The sequence below is a fragment of the Lacerta agilis genome, chromosome 4 (assembly GCF_009819535.1).
Source record: "Lacerta agilis isolate rLacAgi1 chromosome 4, rLacAgi1.pri, whole genome shotgun sequence".
NCBI classification, from domain to species: domain Eukaryota; kingdom Metazoa; phylum Chordata; class Lepidosauria; order Squamata; family Lacertidae; genus Lacerta; species Lacerta agilis.
In genome coordinates, this window is record NC_046315.1 from 17,552,493 (window position 1) to 17,574,943 (window position 22,451).

Consider the following 22,451-nt stretch of genomic DNA (forward strand, 5'->3'; position numbering starts at 1 on the left):
GACCAAGGTCACGCAGTATGCCACTAGCAAAGTGTGGTCTAGAACGCATAATCAGAATGGAGCTGTCCAGTTCTTAAAGCTGTATGCAGCCAAGAAGAAGGAGAGTGATTTTTCAAATTCTAATACATAAGGAAGCCTAATAGCATGTGACCTTGAGCAAAACAAGAGAAGTACACAGAGGTACATGCTAATGCCTGCCTGGGAAATCGCTTTTTATGTTCATATGCAAGCTCTGTATGTAGATATACATTGAAAAAGGCGGCTACCAACATACAAAATATAATCAATGCTCAATTTTGGCATAACCCACCATATTACAATGGTGGAATTAATTCCAGCCCAGCAGGAAAACGGTAGAATCAACACAAATAGCTTATAACTGCTTCAGCACTAGCATCATCAGCATGAAACTATCCTTTTAAGAAAAGGTGGCTTGAAATGTGTGAGTCTTTAAAGCCTTCTTTAATAGGGAAAAAAATATATGAATAGCTGGAAGTGGTCATTGTGACAAATATTGAGATCTGAATATATTTGAGGCACACATCTGGATGGTGATTAACTGATAAGTGCAAACCATGGTTTGCTGAATCGGAAGTAACAGCAAACTGTGGTTTGCATGAACCAGGAAGTCAGGGAAGGAATCATGGCACAGAAGTGGAAGGAAGAACTTGGGAGCTCATTTTTGAAGCTCCAAACCATAGTTTCATGTTTCTCATTCCCAAGGCAGCGTGAAGCTACAAAACAGGTGTACAGTGTCATTTTTCATGTGTAAAGGGGATACTGGGACTTGAAGTTCTTCAGTAATATCTGAGTATTTACCAATATACAGGAAGAACAGGCAGCAGCAAGTTGATCTTCACTTTGAAGCAGCCAGAGGCAGCCCCAGCATTAGACAGAATCAAGCAGCCTGCCTCAGGCAGTATCTTTTGGAGCTTTGTTTAAATGAAGCCAATTGTCATCTGTTCATTTCAGGAATGGGCAACCTGTGACAATCCACCTAATTTTAAATTGCCCTCACCCTAATTTCAAAAGCCTTCTGCAATCAATCAGCTCACAAGAGTGACCTCTTTCTCCTCAGGCAACCTAATGGGTGCAGAGGAAGAAAGAGAGAAAGGGGTGGGAGAGAGGGAAGGAGAGGGAGAGGGAAAAGGCAGGAGGGAGATGGTGGCCCTGATTGCTTTGGGCATTGCTGTTGTCCATCACTGTGTTTGGTGCTGCCCATAGTCATCATGCAGCCCTTGACAGATTACTCTGAGGGAATGCTACCCTCAACAGGAAAATGGTTGCCCATCCCTGATTTAGTTTATTATTATATAGTTGTGCTCTCCACTCTAGGAATTGCTGGTAATCACAAGTAAGGAGAGTTTGTGTTGCACTCAGTTCCTGTTTATGGGGCTTCCCATGGGCATCTGGTTGGCTGCTGTGAGAACAAAATGTTGGATTTGATGGACATTCAGCCTGTTCGAGACTCTTCTGTTCTCTTCCCAACTCCCAAGCAGGCATCGTCAATGGTCAGAGATGATAGGGGTTGTAGTCCAACAACATATGGGTAGCCATAGGTTTCCTAGAGCAAATTCTTCACCTCCCTTATCACAAAACTCCCTGGTTAGGGTCTACATGTGTATCTTCTGTATTTACTGTATTTCCCTGTGGATTAATAAACACACAGACACAAGTATTTAGGTTAATGGGCTAAAACAGGCCACAACTTTATTGGTTACAGATGTGAGCAGTTTGGCTTAGGCATTGGGTGAAGCCCGGGTATATCTTGACTCCCACCTTCTGCAGGGAGTCAAACTAAGGGTAAACTACAAGAAGGAGGAGCCCTATGACTTACGTGGGATCATGGCATGGCCCTAGCCCACATCTGGACTTTGGACAGGATCTACACACACCCAGATCCCTTTAACAGGATACCCTTATCAAGGAGGGGCAGGTAGAGTCTACAACCTCCCCTACAATAAACAAGGGCTTACCCAATGCCTAACCGCCAATCAAACCCAAACTAGCCAGTATGTGTATTGCTGTTGATAATTAATATCTAGATTAGGAACTAGGTACTGATTCTGTGGCAATAAACATAGCTTATGGGCAAATAGTTCTTGGTAGAAAAACGTATTCCATAAAATTAAGCGAATTTCCAGAGGAAACTGCCCATAAACAACCCCAGTTCTAGTGACAAGCAGAGGGAAATGGCTCATTTTAATAGTTTTCTTCATTGAACATTTATTCATTTAAGAGTATTCACTCTCTGGCTGCAAGTTGTTGGGGTTTTTTATTTTTTGCTTTTTTGCTTTGGTGCAATGAGGGGGAGGATATTGCTTTGACATATTTATTTTTAAAATGCTTATTCATTTCAGAGAGTTTCCCTGTACGTCTCTGTATTTTACAGTTCAGGGCAGACAGAGATTCATTCTTTGGACAGGTTTATTCTTTTAACATTTACTCATTTAAGGAGGGCTTCAGCCTACCAGGCTATTACCAACGATCCTCTGGAAAGGTGCTCATCTCCGGACGAGTAACAAACAAGGCTATCAGCTCACATACTTCAAAGGGCATTGGTGCTCTAAATCAGCCCAATGACAGATGAATAAATAAAGGCACAAACCTTGCAGGCATTGAGGAGGGAGGCTATTCTTTCGAGAACTGATTTAATAGATTGTGTTACTGCACCTCCATTATCTACCAAAGGACTAGTAAAGGAATGGCATGATAATAACAACAGCAAAAGACAGGACATGGCACAGCTATGCCTTAGGATGCCATCGCTTTGTGCCATTATATAAATTAGGGGTGGGCAACTGATGTCCCTGAAGCTGACCCCCAACAAGCCTATAACGTTTTGTTCATTTATTTAAAAGAAGAAGAAGATATGAATTCTGACCCACAATTGCTTGGGTTCTCAAGTTGTCTAAGAATAACAATGAAAATAGCAAACAAAATAAAATAAAAACAAATAAGTTAAAACAAGACAGAATCTGCAAATTAGCAAAAATAGCAATCCTCCTTCCAAGTTGGGGGGAGTGGCATTTTCAGCTCTCTTCTAACGGACATTGAAAGCAGAAGCTGGTTGTGAATGTGAAGAGGGTGGACATTCCAGAGGGAAGGTGCCTTCACTGAGAAGGTGGACCAACTCAGAAGACAGGGTCGTTCTGAGTGGGGTCTCTGAAGACTGTTGCAATTGTTGGACCGGTTCATGCGGGAGCAGATAGCTTATAACTGAACCAAGACTTGGTTCATTTATTCTATAAACCAGGGATGAGGAACCTATGGCCCTCCACATATTACTGGACTCTCACCATGTACTACCTAAGCTGTCAGAGGCAGTCTGCCTATAAATGTCAGTTGCTGGGAATCAAAAGTGAGGAGGCCCTGCTTTGGGGCTTCCCACAGACATCTGATTGGCCACTGTAGGACTACGATGCTGAACTACATGGCCCATTGGCCTGATCTATAAGGATCTATATCTTATGTTCTTATCTGCTTTAGCCAGCACTGCCAAAACTGAGGGGTGATGGGAGTTGTACTCAATGAATAACTCTTATGTTGTCCAAATGGCACCTACAAAGAGAGATATCAGCAGGCTAGACAGGAAATTTGGGGTGGGAAGCAGAGAGTGAAAGCAAAAATAAATAAATCACATAGGTATTATTGAATCGTACTTTTATTCTTCTATGCATTTTTTTCTGCTTAATTGTTCATTTGTTTTGCATTACTGGTATTGTTTTAGGAATGATGGGGGGTTGGTTTCAATGATATTTTGAGGTCCCCTCCAAGCCTCTAGTCTGTAGTGGAAGGAACTGCTGAAGTGGTCAAACGCTTTGTTAAATTAAAAGTCAGTTGAGCATCCCTTTCACACGTCTAAAGTGTTGGCCAAGTATAGATGTGTTGCCACAGAAACAACTAGCTAGTGATGACTCTAGAACAGGCATAGGCAAACTTGGCCCTCCAGATTGTTTGGCACTACAGCTCCCATCATCCCTAGCTAACAGGACCAGTGGTCAGGGATGATGGGAGTTGTAGTCTCAAAACATCTGGAGGACTGAGTTTGCCTATGCCGGCTCCAAAAGGAGGAGTTTTGTGCATGTGTCAAGCTGTATATATGTGCAAATAAACCATATATCAAAAGGACACTGCAGTCTCCAGCGACCTGTATTCCAAGGGAACTGAAACCAAGGTAAGAGCTTACACCCATGAAGTCTCTCACTGCTTGGGAATTGGAGTGTTGGCTTTTTTATTTTATTTTTTGCATCCATCCATCAGTCTCAGGAGACAATGGCGCCTTTGGGAGTGAAGCCAGGCTGCAGAGACTGTAGAGACTGATAGGGGAGAGACATGTTTTGTTGCACCTGGGGAAGATGATGGGATCCGGTTGTGCTGCTACAGATGCGCTATGGTGTTTCTCCTCTCTTCCTTCCTCCGAGCAGTCATTCCTCCTCTGGTCATTGCTGCACATACACAACCTGACTCAGGGTCTCCAAGCACTGCGGTCGTCTGCAAGAGATTCCGACATGGCAGGGTTGATGTGGCCAGCCTTCATGCCATGTCTGCAGACATCTTTGTAACACAGAGTTGGTCAGTCAACACTCCTGGTGCTTGAAGCCAGCTCCCTATAGAAACACCTCCTTGGGGATTCTGCCATTTCCCATTCTGTGGGTATGACCAAGCCAGCATAGACGTCGCTGAGAAAGGAGTGCAAATATGCTGGGAATGTAGGCTCGAGACTCTGGCCTTCCAGGTGATGCCCAAAATCTTCCTGGCTCAGTGCATCACGATAATTGGGTGTCTACTCGAAATAGAATCTAACCAGAGATAGCAGCATTTTCCTTTATTTGATTTCCCCCCCCCTTTACCTGATTTGCCCAGGATGCATCATCTTCTTGACAAGGGGGGGGGGGGACTTCACAAACTAGCTTGTTCTCAATTCCCCCCTTCTCCCCGCCCCTCTCTCTTTTTTGTTCACAGTTCCAAAGACAGCTCCTGCTAATGTAAGTGGCAGAAGTGGAAGAAGGCATGAATTAGTAATAGCATGGGAGGTAAGGAGCTCTTTTGATTAAAGGCCTCATTTCATGTTGACTTCTTTGAGAGCAGGGTACAGAGATCTGCGCAGAGGTTTCCCCACAGCAAAGCCTGTCAAGAGAGGCACACAGAAGATCAGGTCTTAAATGTCGGTTAAAATCTCCCCGCGGTGCCCAATTTAACATGAAGAGGAAGTAGCAGTCATTTGGAGATCCCATGTAGAGTCTGGCAGAACCCCCCAAATTAATTCTGGTTTATTATTTGGGACTTAAACCACAACCTGGGAGAATCAAGGAGCAAACTCAGCATTCATATCCAGTATTAAGCAACAAGTTCAAACCACCGAGTTTCCCTCACCCCACTGCTGCAATTGCTTCTGCAAGTGTCTGTATTTCTGCAGTGTGCAGCTAAAATCGGCATAGAATCACAGAGCTGGGAGGGACCCCCTAGGGTCATCTACTCCAACCCCCTGCAATGCAGGAATCTCAGCTAAAGCATCCATGACAGATGGCCATCCGAGCTCTGCTTAAAAACCTCCAAGGAAGGAGAGTCCACAAAAGTAGAACTGGGGGGGGGGGGGAGAGATCTGGTTCAGTTTGCATTTAAAGTTGAACGGATCAAATTCACCACTTTCTGAAACAACTAGTGAACCCAAACACAGCTGTCCTTCAGAATTCGCCTTTATCTGAACGTTGCGATGCAACTCGCCAACCAGTTTTGGCAAAAATGCATGTATTAGGGGAAAGTACAAAAAAAAAACCCAAGGTGAAGGTATTAGTAAAAATAAAATGGAAAAAGTACATTCTATTGGGGGGGGGATGCTTGCAAAAAATGTATGAATTCGTCAAAACTGCATGTAAAAATATGCTTATTGGAAGAAATTCAGACTAAAATGCTGGTGAATTTTCACGAGGATCCTTTTTTTTAAAAAAATGCAAATTGCTCCAAAATGTGGAGAACTGAATTTAAGATTGGGAAAATGAGACCCAAAATTGACAGATTTGCCCATTCCTAGGCAGGAGTGTGGGCCTAGCTCTGTTCACTAAACCATCCTGCTTCACTAAACATGCTGATTATTTCTCCTCCCTCCCAAACCTCCCTGAGGTTTGGTCGACCTTCACAAGGGACCGGGCCTTTAGTGTGGCAGACCCCATCCTGTGGAACTCCCTGCCACTAGAGGTTTGATAGAAACCATCCCTCCCTTCCTTCAAATGTCTTTTGAAAATGTTTTTGTTTGTTTGTTTATGCAGGCTTTTACAACATGATTTATCTCTTAACCAGTCGGTATTTGTTGATATTTATTGAAGTATTGTGGATGTTTTTGTGGCTCTTGATTCCATCCTTATATGCCATACTCAACCTTGCTATGTTTTTTTATGAAAGTACGGGTTATAGATTTGTAAATAAAAATAATAAACCTCTGGAAATTCACCACACTATAATCCTTAATCCGCTATAATCTGAAGATTTGCGTGTTTCAGGAGGCCTGTGTGTGATCTCTGTTTCTTTTGCTATACCGCTCTGTAAACTCAATGAATAGGGAAACTGGGTTTCATCTTTGCTGGGTGGGTGTTTTATTATTGCTGGATCATTTAACTTTTAGTGCATTTTGCATTTCTATTTTCTATTGCTTCTGTATTTTGGACGTTCTTATCATGCAAGCCACCCTGGGGGAAGTTTGCTTGGGAAAACGGCCTATAAATATTTTAAATAAGTAAATAAATACGGAAGAGATCGCAGCAAGTTGCCTTAAATTATAGTGCTGTTTTTGCCGTTTAATCTTAAAAGTGTGCCTTTGGACTTTGTTGACCCCTGCGTTTCCAATTAAATCTCTTGCATTTCCGACTTCCGGTTAGGTGCCGGTCAATGGCGGACGGGAGTCCGACGGCTCCGTCCTCCGCTAGGCTTTAGGGACTTCCGTGCCTGCGCCGCGGGTCCCTTAAAGCCACGGGAAGAGCGTCCCGTGGACCTGAGCTTCGTGGGTCCCAGACGTGCCGTCTCCGTTCCCGATTGACCCTCGTAAGGGGGAAAATCGGGCGAGCGGAGCGCCGGCACGGGACTGAAGAAGCATCTGCCTGCGGAGGATCAAAGCAGCGATCCCGCCAGACTCGAGCACCCGGCACTTCCTGCAAAGAAAACTCCAAAGAAACTCTGTAAGTTAAAGAATTGGATTACTTTTACAAGTTTAAAGAGCACTACTTGCAGAGGAATTGCAAAAGGAAGCCTGTTCCCTTTGTACTGTTCGTGCGAGCTTGGTAGCGCTAAAAGATCAAAGCCGCGACTAACGGAAAAGTTTTGCGAACTCTGCCAAACTTTTTAAAAGTGGTTTAAAAGTTGCTTAAAGTTTGTTTTAAGACTCAAAAACAGTTGATATGGCAAAAGAAGACGCCCCTCACCCTCTGGATTAGGATTCCGGGTCAGTAGCGGGCTGTGATATATTGTTGCCATTTTTTTCTTTGTTGGTGTTTCAGTGACTGTTTACCAGTGGAGACATTTTGACTTCTTTGTAACCAGATACAAGTTACTTTATAAACTTTGGCGGTAACACTGCAAGTTAAGAACTGTTACTGACTTGGGCTACATGAAAGTGGACTCTTCTTGGCTTTAAGGAATTTATACTTTGGAATGTAAACTCTTTGCCTAAAAGTTGGATTTTTGGGACCGGTGTGGGCTCCTGGCTCAGCAGCCTCTTTGTTCTCAGAACTGATCTGCTGGCCACCTGGTGTTTACTTTTGGGACTGTTGGCCTTCCACTGTGAATGTCTGAGATTGTTACTACAGCAACTGGAGTGACCTTGAGATTACAGTTGCAGAGCCCACAGGGAATGGAAACTAGATCTAAAGGAACTGGCTCTGAGAAAAGAAAAGGCTCTGTTTCCCTAACTCTACAGGAACAAATGGAGAAATTGGTTGCTAGTGTGGCAGAAATTGCAGCAGGACTGAAAAGCGTTACTGATGGGCTGAAGCAAACACAAGATCAAGTTTCATCAGGAAATACAGCAGTGAACTCAGCGATAGAAAAACTTCAAGCGGATATAAAAGCTGATATTAAAAATTCTACGCAGACCCTAGAAAAATCAATTGGGCAAATTGAGGAGAATGTAAAGAAGAACAGAGAAGAGATCAACAGGATTGGGCAAGAGGTGACCACCTTGAAAAAGGATTCAGAGGAAATTAAAGTGGTCAAAGAAAAAATAAAAAAGGTGGAGGAAAAATTGGACAATTTGGACTTGGAACAGATAGAGAATATTGGAACACGACAGAGGTCTGTGGAAGAGTCCCTTGCGTTTCTGCAACTACATCAAAGAGAGGGCAACATCCGCCTAAGAAATCTTCCAGAAGTGGAAGGGGAAGACCTAAAAGACTACATAGTGAAGCTATTTTCAGGATTTTGGGAGATAGAAGAGATTAACGTCTCAGCGCGCATAGTGAAGGCCTTCAGATTTGGTCCAAGAGGTTCCAGAGGAAAGAAAAGTAATAAAACAGTCAGTGACTGTTTGATTGTGTGTCACGACCGACACGATAGGGATTTCTTTCTGGACTGTCATTACAGAAACAACCTGGTGGTAGAGCAGAACAAAGTAATTTTTTATAAGGATATCCCCAGATTTTTCCTTGACAAAAGAGTTCCTTACAACGATTTGGCAACTGAGATCAGAAAAAGGAAAATCCCCTACAGTTGGGAATTTCCAGAAGGCCTGGCATTTACGTTTGAAGGGAAAAAGATAAGAATAAGGTCCCTGGCGGAGAAACAGAAGTTCTTGGATAAGCATCTGGAACAATTTAAAGGCACACCACTCGACCCAGCACAATTCTACAGGTTTCCAGAGGTATTTCCACCACCGCCGGGACCACTACCAAGTCCACCAAGCCCAGGCAAGGATCCAGAGGAAGATAAGAAAGGAGAAGCAATAGGAGGAGAAGATTAGAGAAAGGAAAATGGCGCTCAAGTTAATGACATGGAATGTCCGGGGATTGAACCAGAGGCCAAAGAGACGCAGAGTGTTTTACAGCATAGAAAAGAAGAATTTGGATATAATATGTTTACAGGAAACCCACATAGCCCGACGTCACAGAAGATTATTACAGAATAAAAAATTGGGCCAAGAGTTCATATCATCGGACAAGGTCAAGAAGAGAGGAGTAGTGATTTATGCAAAGGAGAAATATAGCCCAAGACAGCTATTCAAAGATGAAGAAGGGAGATACATCGCAATTGAAATTAACGTACAAGGCGAAAAATTTTTGATTCTGGGACTTTATGCACCAAATGAGGGAAAGTCAATCTTTTATAAGAAAATACATGATTTGCTGTTGGACTATTTGGATTACAAATTAGTTTGCCTTGGAGACTTTAATGGTGCAGTTTCCACATTAATGGACAGATCTCAAAGAACTAAATTAACGAATGATGGGAAACTCCCAAAGACCTTTTTTGAAATGGTGGACAATTTGAATTTGGTGGACTCATGGAGATTAAAAAACCCTACAGATACAGAGGCAACATATTTTAGTGAACCTCAGCAGTCATGGTCGAGGATAGACTATATTTGGATCTCGAATGAATTGGCTCCAAAAATACAAAAGGCAGAAATTGGCCCTAAAACTCTTTCAGACCACAATCCTGTACAGCTAAATTTAAAAATGATTTCCAAGGACTCTTTTAGATGGAGAATGGATGACGCTTTGATGAGAAACACCAAGCTAGTGGAAAGAGCGGCGAAAAAGATGAAAGAATATTTTCAGATAAATTGGAGCTCCGAAGTGGAGAAAAGAATCGCTTGGGATGCAAGTAAAGCTGTAATGAGAGGATTTCTTATTAGCGAAAAAGCAAAAAAGAAGAGACAACAAAATGCAGAGATGGAGAGATTGTTGAAATTAATCAAAGAAAAGGAAAAAGAACTAAGAGGACATCCCAAATGCGTTAAAATTCAAAAAGAAATTAAATACTTGCAATCCCAATATGCCAACATAATGAACCAGGACATTGAATGGAAAGTGAAAATGATGAAGCAAAGAACATTCGAATCGGCTAATAAATGTGGAAAACTACTAGCTTGGCAATTGAAGAAAAGACAAAAGGTAAATGTCATCAATACCTTGGTAGTAAACGGAAAAAACGTGGAGAAACCAGAGGAAATCAGATGGTGTTTTCAAAGATTCTACAAGCAACTGTACAAGGAGGAGAAGATAGATGAAGCAGAAATAGACCGATTTCTGGAAAAAAACGGATTACAAAAGGTCCCAGAGGAAAAATTAGTTACTCTCAACCACCCAATAACGACGCAGGAAATAGAAGATGCAATAAATAACATGCAATTGGGGAAGGCCCCAGGACCGGACGGATTAACAGCAAAATATTATAAGACATTGAAAGACTGGCTATCGCAGCCACTAAGAGAAGTTTGCAACAAGATATTAGAAGGAGATAGGGCACCAGAGACGTGGAAGGAAGCCTTTATCACACTGATTCCAAAACCAGATATGGATGTGACGCAAATGAAAAATTATCGTCCAATATCCCTTTTGAATGTGGATTATAAGATTTTTGCAAATATATTGGCTACAAGGTTAAAAAGAGTGTTGAAAGACTATATACATAGAGATCAAGCAGGTTTCTTGCCAGGAAGACAAATTAGTAATAATACGAGAATTATTGTGGACATTTTAGAAAAACTGGAGAGAAACATAAACACAGATGCGGCACTATTGTTTGTCGATGCAGAGAAAGCATTTGACAAAGTTTCTTGGACATTTATGAAAAAGAATTTGGAAAGGATGGGAGTTGGCGAAAAGTTTTTGAATGGAATTAATGCCATCTATACAGAACAAAGAGCAAAAGTAATTGTAAACAGTGTGATATCGGAGGAGTTTGAAGTCGAAAAGGGAACAAGACAAGGGTGCCCTATCTCCCCTTTACTCTTCATTACGGTCCTGGAAGTCCTCCTAAATATGATACGAAAGGACAAACAGATAAAAGGAATTCGTGTGGGAGAGAAGGAATACAAATTACGCGCCTTCGCAGATGATTTGATGCTATCCCTGCAAGAACCGGAAAGCAGTGTCCCCAGAGCTTTGGGAATAATTGAACAATTTGGACTTGTAGCTGGTTTCAAGTTAAACAAGCAGAAAACCAAAGTTTTAGGAAAAAATATGAGTGCAGAACAAATTCAAAGAATACAGGAAGGCACTGGCCTCAATTTTGTCAAAACAGTAAAATATCTAGGTATCAACCTCACAACCAAGAATTTGAACCTGTATAAGGACAATTACGAAAAACTGTGGATGGAAATAAAGAAAGATATGGAAATATGGACAAGATTGAAACTGTCGTTAATGGGAAGAATTGCCGTGATAAAAATGAATGTCCTACCAAGGATGCTGTTTTTATTCCAAGCCATACCAATTTTGGATAAACTGGATTGCTTTAAGAAATGGCAAAAGGACTTATCAAAGTTTATATGGCAGGGCAAAAAGCCAAGAATCAAGTTTAAGATCCTAACAGACTCTAAAGAGAGAGGAGGCTTTGCCCTGCCGGACTTAAGACTTTACTTTGAAGCAGCAGCCTTTTGCTGGCTAAAGGATTGGTTTAAACTAGAGAACGTTGATGTATTGGACTTGGAAGGACATGATAATATGTTTGGATGGCATGCATACCTTTGGTATGACAAGGTTAAGATCCACAGAACTTTTAAGTCTCATATAGTTAGAAAATCCTTGTATCAGGTCTGGACTAGATATAAAGACTTGTTAGAGAGAAAGACCCCTAGATGGATCTCTCCAGTGGAGGCCAAAGCCTATAAGAGACCGAACATGTCTGCAAATTGGTTAAGATATATGGACATATTGCAGCAGGAAGGGGACTCTTTTAAGCTAAAAAGTTACGATCAGGTGAAAAGTCAGGTCCCCGACTGGCTGCACTATCATCAGGTATATGAAACATTTAAAATGGACAAAAAAGTTGGTTTTCAAGTAGAAAAATCAAAACTGGAAACAGAACTGATAGAATCGAACTTTAAGAACCTTTCCAAAATGTATAATCTTTTGCTAGAGTGGCATACGAAAGATGAACTGGTTAAATCGTCAATGATAGACTGGGCGAAAGATGTAGGACACAATATCATGATGGATGACTGGGAGAGATTGTGGCAGAAAGGTATCAAATTCACTGCTTGTCATAGCTTAAGAGAAAATATAATGAAAATGGTTTACAGATGGTACTTGACACCAGTTAAGATAGCTAAGATGAATACCAAAATGTCAGATGTGTGTTGGAAATGTAAACATGCGAAAGGTACCTTTTTTCATATGTGGTGGTTGTGCCCAGCGGTAAATGCTTTCTGGGATAAGATTTATAATGAGTTGAAGAAGGTAATGAAAGTTACCTTTTGTAAGAAACCAGAGGCATTTCTTCTGAGCATGACCAACGAAGAGATACCCAGTCAGGACAGAGTGTTTTTTATGTATGCCACAACAGCAGCTAGAATATTATTGGCAAGAACATGGAAAGGGGAAGAAATACCAACGGTGGAAGAATGGCAGATGAAGATGATGGAATACATGGAACTCGCAGAGCTGACCGGCAGAATCCGAGACCAGAGGGAGGAGACGGTGTCACGAGAGTGGAAAAAATTTAAAGACTATTTAGTTAAATCAGTAAAATTGAATATTTGAGCAGAATCAAATAGAATAGCGGCTTTAGCAGGTTTATGTTAGATAAAATTGTTAGGAAGATATTTTTGTGTGAAAGATTTATTTGTTAGAAAATATGTTAAGATTTGGTGTTCAAGTCAAGATTTATATGCGATTAGGTATATGATTAAGTAAAGTAAAGCACACTAAAAATTGAGCAAATGTGAATAGAATAAGATACAAAGCTACCTAGGAGATATATATGATTTTGAAGACAGTGGAGGGAATGGGGGAAGTCCCCTAAAAGAGAGAAGATAGTACCAAGAAAAGTAAGAGGATAAGTGTTAGTTTAAAGGTTTGTATATGTTTCTTTTTATTGTAATTGTTTGATTGTGTTTTTGTGCTGTGTTTATGTATTGTATTTTTGTATTGTTTTGTATTGTTAATGGTGGTGTTTATGTTATGTTTTTCTTTTGTCTTAATAGAAAATAATAAAATCTTATAAAAAAAAAAAATAAATCTCTTGCATTTCCTACCATCTTTAAGATGAACATAAAAATAAAATAAAAAAATAAGATGAGTTCCGCTGTATCAGATGGCACTCATGGAGGATAAATAGAATTGAAAAAAACAAGAAAGAGAGGAAAGAGAGAAAGAAAGAGAACAAGGAGAGAGGGGGGGGAAGGGAGGAGTGAACAAAGAGATAAGAAACAGCGGAGATAAAGAAGAAGAAATTTCTGACCAGGGCCATAGTTAGGGGGTGGTGAGGTGGGCCCCCACCAGGGACGCAGACGAGGGGGGGCACAAAATTGGCTAAAAATATGTCCATAAATACAAAATATTGATTATTGCCTCGTAAGAAAAGGTTTAAATAGATTGTGAATTGAATGGGTGGAGGGTTGGAGGAGAGGCGGAAAGAAGAGCTAATTTGTCCATGGCTAGGAGGCACAATCTGGACAGTTCTGTCAGGGGCACAAGATCACCTAGCTATTGCTCTGGTTCTGATTCTCCATCTGCTGGGTACATTATAAAAAGGACTATTTAGAGCTTTAAATACTATCACGAGCGCTTTAAATTTGACCCAGAAATGAACTGTCAACCCGGAACTGTCAAGCCGGAAATGAACTGGAATGAATATGGAATCCCAGCCCAGGCATAGGCAAACTTAGCTCTCCAGATGTTTTGGGACTACAACTCCCATCATCCCTGACCACTGGTCCTGTTAGCTAGGGATGATGGGAGTTGTAGTCCCAAAACACCTGGAGGGCTGAGTTTGCCTATGCCTGCCTGTAACGAAACGGACCTAAGTTAAGGGATTTTCAGAAACCCACAGTGTTTTATGAGTTAATGGGCACCCCAGTTTGAGTGGCAGGTATCTCATGGGAGGCGGGACATTCCGCTCTTTAAAAGGAGGGAGCAGCCGTTAGAGAGGGGGAGTGGTGACTGGAAGAAGGAGGGTGTGGGGCCAGGATAGTGGTGGGTAGGTTAGGTTAGGTTAGGATATGTTGAAGATGTGCATATGATGCTGAAAGAAAGAGTTTACACTGTTATGAAACTAAGCTTATAAACCATTACTGAAACCGTTATGTTCTGAAAGAAATAAAGACTTCTTATTGTTGAGCTAAGAAAATATCGTCATTCATTTGGTCCAGCGAGCTATGTATGCTCATGAGGAGGTGAACTCAGGGAAAGGACAAAACTGACCTGCAGGGTGATAGTTTGTGTTTTGGAGTTCCCTCAGGAGGGCTAGCGGGCGGAAACCCTGGTATTGACACAGAGTTGCTAAGAGGGCTTAGCTAAATGAAATAGTGAGGGATCTGATGAAAGAGAGACCCCGAACTGTAGGCAAAGAAGAGTTTAACCCCTGAAGCCCAGAGCAGAGGATATAACCGGCCACGGCCGCTGGACAGGAAAACTCCCGTTACTAAGAGATTCCCAGATTATTAGTAAAAGGGAATTGACATAACAGACGGACCTCAGAGGGACAGGTGGGGTGGATTGAAATTTGACCCAGAACACCTGATTAGAAATTCACTTAGTAACAAGGGGAGAGTGTGAAGTGGAGGTTCGTCGCAGCCAGTAATCTGTCTGCTGCATTTTGGACCAACTTGAGTCACCTTTACGGGTAGCCCTACATAGAGCGCATTGCAATAATCCAGTCTGGAAGTTACCAGAGCATGGTGTATAGATTGGAAATGGATCTCTCCACACACCCACACCCAAATGCCTACTATTTACAGTGGGAAGAAGGCTCCCGTTGGCGCCAATTAAAAATGCCATGTTTCGTCTGGTTGGGAGCCTTGTGATTCACGCCAGCAGCACCAAACTCTGCAATGCAACAGCAGCCTTTGAGAATTTCCTTGAAATGAGATGCTGCCTTCTAGCAGTAGGCTCTCCTAACCGGAGTGATATTCAGGCATCTCGTTTTCAAAATGTCAGGAAATAATTACAGATATGCCAGGAATTATTAAAATCAGTGGTCCTTCCGAGAATTCTCACTGCATTAATATTTAAAGGGAAAATGCCAGAATGCCATTTAACAGGTGGACAACGATAACTAAGCCAGCGGCTTAGTCATGCTGGCCACATGACCTGGAAAAACTGTCTGCGGACAAATGCCGGCTCCCTCGGCCAGTAAAGCGAGATGAGCACCTCAACCCCAGAGTCGTCTGCAACTGGACTTAACCATCAGGGGGCCTTTACCTTTACCTTTTTAAGTTGTCCTAAGCTGTTTTTAACATTGTGTTTAAATTGTGATAGCCTGCCCTGGGATCTTAGGGTGAAGGGCAGGTAAAAATTAATCACAGTAGTAGTGTAGTCATGGTAGCAATATTATCCAAGAAATAGCTTTGGGCAGATTATCTTCCACTTCAAACCAGAGGAATAACCGAACTCATCTTTCTTTAGCCAGTTTCTGAAGAGTTCCAGAATGGAGAAAGTTTTGGGTACATAGTAGCCTTCCGGCCCAACGGGACAAGAGGCTGGAAGGAAAAAATGGTAACCTCTTCCGATGCTTCCAAGTTCATCTACAGAGACGAGAGTGTGCCTCCCCTGACTCCATTCGAAGTGAAAGTTGGAGCTTACAACAACAAAGGAGATGGACCATTCAGTCCTATCGTAGTTATTTGTTCTGCAGAGGGAGGTGAGTTGGTAAACCCAATCCTCCACTCCCATATTATTATTTTTTAAATCAGATGTCTGTAATTAACTAATATGCTGCTGAATGCCCAAATAGGCTTCTAAGCAGTTTACAAGTATAAAAACAGATCACAAACAGATTATAAGTGTCCGTAATTGAAGAATATAAACAATATTAAAATAGAAAAGTTTAAAGAACTAAGTAGAAATGTTTTATTAAAATGGTATAGAACTCCGGCACAAATGGCGTATATAGTGAAAGGGTTTAGTCCCAAATGTTGGCATTGTGGTCAGGAAAAAGGATTTTATTCCCACATGTGGTGGGAATGCAGTCTGGTTAAGGAATATTGGCAAAAGATTACAAAGGTAATTTCGGGATTATTTCAAATAAATATAGAAGTGAATAGGGATTTACTATTTTCGGGAATACTGGGAAATAACAAAGTAAAAAGTAATATGCAAGAGCTGTATAAGATTATGATTCTAGCCGAAATGGCAGTTATTGCACTGGGATGGAAAGAAAAGGCTAAATGGGAAATGGGAAAATGGAATGATTATGTTTTTGAATACGTACAATCTGAAATATTTGCACAGATAGCAGCAGAGGATAGTTGGGAAAATAAATGCCAAAGAATTACAAATAAATTGACAATTTACAGGAATTGGATAGAAAGGGGTGAAGCCAACCCAAACATACAAGCTCGAATGAACAGACTGTGTACATGGTTAAAGATCTGAAGAACGAAGGTCTGTCCAGAGGGGAGGGTGGGAGGGGAGGGGGGAGGGGGGAAATAAATGTCCGTAATTAAAATACACAATAAAATAATCCCATTTAAAGATTAAAATGTGTAATAGAACAATCCCATTAGAACAGAACAGTAATTATACAGAAGACTCCACTCAAGAGATCAAGAGAAAGTCTGTGTAAACAGGCGTGTCTTCAAAAGCCAGCGGAATGCCAATGCAGATGGGGCCTCTCATATTTCAGCAGGAAGTGACTTCTATAATGTCAGAGGTACCAGTGACAAAGCCTCCCTCCTTATCACTGCAAGCTGATAATAATTAGGCTTTGGCAGGAGTAAGCAGCTGCCATTTGCTTGTTCCAGCAGGCTCATCTTACGTTCCTGAGGATACTTAGGAGTATTCATGACATGGGCTTCCCATGGCAAACTAGTATAAAACAGGCACATTTTTTAAAAGTAAAGAGATGATTACCTTTCCAAGGCTCATTTTCACTTAATGAATGAAGCTCTCCCATTAGTTTTAGATACAACAGCCATCTATGGTAAACTAAACATGGAAGTCCACACGATAGTCTTTGCAAATGAGAAAATGGTGTAGCTGAGAAGACCCTGCACAAAATATCTTAAATATTACGAAAAGAACTTTTATAGATATTGGACCTTTCATTTGCACAGTTCTACAAAGGCATTTATAGTTGGAAGTTGATGCTGCAATATTAACAAAAGGTTATGATCATAACACTGGCAACAATTATAGGCAAACCTAATGGACCTATCAATCTTATTCTTAGCGTTAGTCAAACAACATTCAGCAATATACTGAGTTATGGGCTATTTCATCTCACAGCAAATTTGATGTTCTCTTTTTCCAGTCCAAATCAATAAAAGCTACCATTCCATCTCCATAAACTTTCAGAAAATTATGCCAGAGCTTATTCATAGATTGTGCATTCCCAACCTTTTCCTGCAAATTTGCACTTTAGTGTCTAGCATTGGTGAAAGGGCAGTGAATAACAGCATGCAGTGCTACAACGAAAAGCAAGCATTTGTTTCATGTATTAAGCAGAAAGACTTGATTTCTATTCCCATATGGGGAAAAGCTATTTCTATTTCGCTCTCCTCACTTTCCATTTGGAGCAACACAGTTCTGTGAAAGGGAAATAATTTCCACATTTATAGAAAACTGCCGCCCACCATTTTGGGGAGCTTGCAAATTATTTGTCCTGCCGCAATCTTCCCCGACAACAAGGTAATTGCTTCAGTGATATAAAATCCAGGAAATGGCTTTCAATGCACAAATCTTTGAATTGCATAAACAGAAAACAAGGCACACTTACTGCACAGACCATCGTATTGGGTGGAAAACGTCGAAGCATAATATTTCTCTGACTCCATAACATTTCTTGTTTCATGCTATGAAAACATAGGAACTCAGGTTTGATGTGTTATCCAGGTGTCTGCATATTGTGACTGCACCGTGACTATTTTACTGTAGGCCTCCTTCAGTGCATGTTTCGAAAAGTTGGCTATAACGAAAGCAAGCACGGTAATAATCAACCCTCTCTTCCCACGCACCACGTCAATCATAAACGCTAGTTCATCACAAAACATTCAGATGCATGTGGGCTGCTGCATAAGCATCTGAGTTCTCAATAGCCCATCTCTCTGGGCCTGCCGGTAATGGGGATATGAACGGATGTGACATAAAGGAAAGCAATAGAAATAACAGTTTTCATTGTATCACTTTTTGCTGGTGCTCAGGACAACTGTGAAGTTTTATCCCCAGCAATAAGAGAGGCTAAAGGGAAAGTATATGACAAATTTGGCTCTGCTGTTTGGATAGATGCAAGCTGTTCCGGCTGAAGTTCACTATTTCATTTTCCTCTCCCCCCCACCCCCCCTTACCTACAGAACCCAGCGCTGCTCCAACTGATGTCCAGGCTACAGGATTGTCTGTTTCAGAGATTCTCGTTGCATGGAGACATAGCAAAGAAAGCCTAGGAAGACCTCAGGGATTTGAGGTATTAATATAAAATACAAACTGTGATGGGTTTTGCTTTTGCTTCCCTAACCCTGTGGCCGGCTAAAAGGATGATGCGGTGAAAGCTCTGTCCATTTTTTTTCATAGCTATCATACAGCAGTAACAAAAGGAGAGGAAGTTATTCAGACAGGGCTGGATTACCCATTATGCTAAGTAAAGTACAGAATCCACAGAGCAGGTTTTCGAGACTTCAGAGGCTTTTTCCGATCGGCGGCATTTTTATTTTATTTTTGCAATATATGGTGTGGGGTTTTTTCCGGGGCGGCTGGCTGCCCTGTTTCTTTTGCAATTGTTTGCTGCCATGTTTTGTTAACGAAATTGACAGGAGAGATAAGTCCTCTGTGACCTACTTGGAACAACCGCGGGTCTGCTGTGTTTTGTACCGAGGGGTATATTGCTAGCAATTGTCCACTTTCAAAGGCATCCTTGAATGGCAGTCAGAGCTATCGGTGATGTGGCCCTGGGTTTTCAGCAAAGAACCAGCAGCATTGCTTCTGAGGCTAATGCAGGCTGGTCATTTAGCATCCTCTAACTTTGTACTTTTCCCCATTGAAAACTGCAGCCGGGTGGAGATTTGTTTGTTTGTTTTAAGTGGATTTTGCATATTTATTTATTTATTTATTTATTTATTTATTTATTTATTTATTGGCAAATTTATAATCTGCACTTTTGTGAAGATACAGCGACGCAGAGTACAGCATATGAGGATAAAATTATGGTGGGAAATATAATGCCAGACTAGCATACCCTCCAACATTTCTCTGATAAAAGTAGGGACATTATTATTATTATTATTATTATTATTATTATTATTATTATATGTCGCCCATCTGATTGGGTTGCCCCAGCCACTCGAGATGGCTTCCAACATATATAAAAACATAATGAAACATTAAACATTTTTTTAAAAACTTCCCTATTCAGTGGTACCCTGTGTTATGCACGCGATCTGTTCCGGATCGTGCTACGTAACACGGGCGTGCGTAACGCGAACGCCCCCCCCCAAAAAAAAACCTGGAAGTAGCGCGATTTGAACACTTCTGTGCATGTGCGAAGTGCGCAGAAGCGTTCTGCGCCTCCGGGGGTCGCGCACGCTCCGGAAACGTTTCCGAGTCGCAGGCGTTCTGAACTCGAACGTCCGCAACCCGGGTTTCCACTGTACAGGGCTGCCTTCAGATGTCTTCTAATGGTTGTATAGTTACTCATCTCCTTGGCTCAGAGGTTGCATAAATCCGGTACTGTCCCTTTAAACTAGGGACACTTGGAGAGTCCGTGCAAGATAGTCCTTTGCTCTAGATCAACAGAGGCCTCCTTTTCTGGTTACTGTTTTCCATTGGTTCGGTATTTAGGAGCTTCCGCAGAGAAAATTGTCCCCTCCACTCTTCTGAGGGGGGCAGAACTACAAAGAGCTCCCACCCCTTCAGGTCTAAACACCAGAGATGGTTGGTAATACAATAACTGGTTCTCTCAACTGGATGAGTGTGCTTTTTGGCATTACTGGTGCCTTATTGATTCCCCTACCTGAAGATTGGCCATAGCTCAGTGGTAGCGAGCATGCTTTGCGGAGAAGATCAGTCCAGAGCATCTCCAGGTTGGATTGGGAAAGACTCCTGTCTGAAACCTTGGAACGCCAGACGCAGTCAGTGTTGACAATACTGATGGACCATGTTGCGATTGGTACAACACAGTTTCCTATGTACTCCCCCCAAAAAACATTGTAATCTATAGAAACATAAAGTGTCTTGCTGATCTGTCTAGTCCAGCATTCTTTAACCTGACAATGGCCAGCTCTGGGTGACCGTAAGCAAAAAATGCAGGAGAAACAGCTCTCCCCTTTTGCTTGTCTCCATCATGTGGCAGCTTGAGGAATGCTGTGTGGAGGCTTCCTTTAGCAATCGCATTCCTACAATATAGGAATTGGCTCCCTGACCATGAATTTGTATTTTTTTAAAAAAAAGCTATTGAAGCTACCAGCTGCCACCGTCACGCTTTCCCACTGGAAACTTGCCAGACTCAAAGGATGTTTAAGTTGAACATCAATACTATTAAAATCCAGTTCTGAAAAGTGAGTCGTGACTAAGGCGGCACTGAAAATTTCTTCCGCTTTTATGTATTTTTTTTTTTACCATTTTCTCCCAGTTAATGAGAAAATAAACTGCTTCCGAGAGTTATAAAAGGGGAGGGAAAATTTAAGGCAACATTGTCATGGTAGGATGTGTGGGGCTTTTGTTTTGCTTCCCTGACTATCAAGATGCCTGAGGGGCTTTGTGAGTATCTGTCCTTTTATTCTTCAAATAATCTCTCTCCAGTGCTCTGCAGCCTTCCTGGGTGCCCATACTTCCTGGAAAGCTCCTGATATCTCCAACTGGGCTTTCTTGTAAGCACAGGAAGGCAGGGAAGCTACTTCTCACACATGTGGCAGTTGTTTGTTGTTATTTCTTAAAGTTTTTTTTTAACTGTTATAGAAATAAATGTTGGGGGAAAATGTAAGGTAAAAGGAAGAACTTACCTTAAAAAACGAAGTGAGTGAGTGCATTGGCCTCGGGTGCTCAGTAGCCAGCCTTCCCAGCTACCCTCACTTCAGTTAAAGCTGAGGGTAAGACACTATGAGGTAAGAAGAAGAAGAAGAGTTTGGATTTGATATCCTGCTTTTCACTACCCGAAGGAGTCTCAAAGCGGCTAACATTCTCCTTTCCCTTCCTCCCCCACAACAAACACTCTGTGAGGTGAGTGGGGCTGAGAGACTTCAGAGAAGTGTGACTAGCCCAAGGTCACCCAGCAGCTGCATGTGGAGGAGCGGAGACGCGAACCCGGTTCCCCAGATTACGAGTCTACCACTCTTAACCACTACACCACACTGGCTCTCACACCACACTGGCTCCCATAGGGGCCTTTGTCATATCAGGAAGGTTGCAAGAGTGCTGGAGAAATGTTGAGTGCAGGGGGAAATCATAAAGTCAGCTCAACCCTGTACCCACCGAATTATAAAGGAATTCTAAAGTGCCCTGGGAATGAGACTGAAAACTGGAGGAAGAAAAATATTCACAAAACTGCAGGGCAAGTTTCAGCACTTCATTCGGCATGACAAAGCCATGTCTGATTGGTGTAAGTGGGACCCAAGGTAGCAATCCTATGCCCAAGAAACTTGTGTATATCGATCTGGTGTAAGTTAGGCCGGCGTAAAGCTACACCAGATCCAAACCCTATTCAGTAGCAACAGCGGCTGCATGTTCCATTTTGCCACTAGAGGCAAAACAGGAAGCGCCGCCTAAGGCGCCTGCCCCACAGAAGCGGCGCTAGCATTGGCGACAATTTTGGGTGAGATTGCACCAATTTACAGCGAGATCTCACCCAAATTGTATGAGCTCTCGTGTGCTCCACAAGATCTGGCACAGTTTCAGTGAGGTGTTGCTGGAAATTGGCCCAATCCGAGTTGAAATCAGCACCAGTGCTTTCCAACCAACATCAGTACAGCAAGCATAACACCCAGGAGGCATTGCCTCAGGGTCTTCTGCAGGCTGAGAAGTGGCCTTACTGTGCCTTGTGGCTGTGTTGTTGGCCCTGAGTAGCGGGGCGGCAGCTGGTTTGCCAAAACCTGGCAAAGGGTACACAAGCTTTTAAAACAGTGCTCTACGCTGGGTTGCCAGGTCATGTGACTAAGGTGAATGGGCTGAGGAGCCAGCCAAAGTCCCCCCTCTCTGGTTCCACCCTCCATCATGCCACATCTGGGGGACTTACACCACTCTCAGGTCAGCTGACTGAGCCCCCGGCTGAACTGAGATGAACAGCTTACACCAGCTGAGCCAGAAATCCGTTGTATCCTAAGCTTTTCATCCCAGAAGGTCTTGCCACAGGAGTTCCCCCTTAGTCTGGATCCA

At 42.2% G+C, this 22,451-nt stretch overlaps 1 protein-coding gene across 2 annotated transcripts in view; it reads left to right on the forward strand.

Annotated features, from left to right (window-relative positions):
- Nucleotides 1-22,451, forward strand: part of CNTN5 (contactin 5) — a 619,322-nt gene that overhangs the window by 585,303 nt on the left and 11,568 nt on the right. For both annotated transcript variants that reach the window (XM_033146163.1, XM_033146162.1), the window contains exons 19-21: nucleotides 4,966-5,036; nucleotides 15,558-15,792; nucleotides 18,443-18,552. In XM_033146163.1, coding sequence (XP_033002054.1) covers nucleotides 4,966-5,036; nucleotides 15,558-15,792; nucleotides 18,443-18,552 — 416 coding nt within the window. The remainder of the gene's footprint in view (nucleotides 1-4,965; nucleotides 5,037-15,557; nucleotides 15,793-18,442; nucleotides 18,553-22,451) is intronic.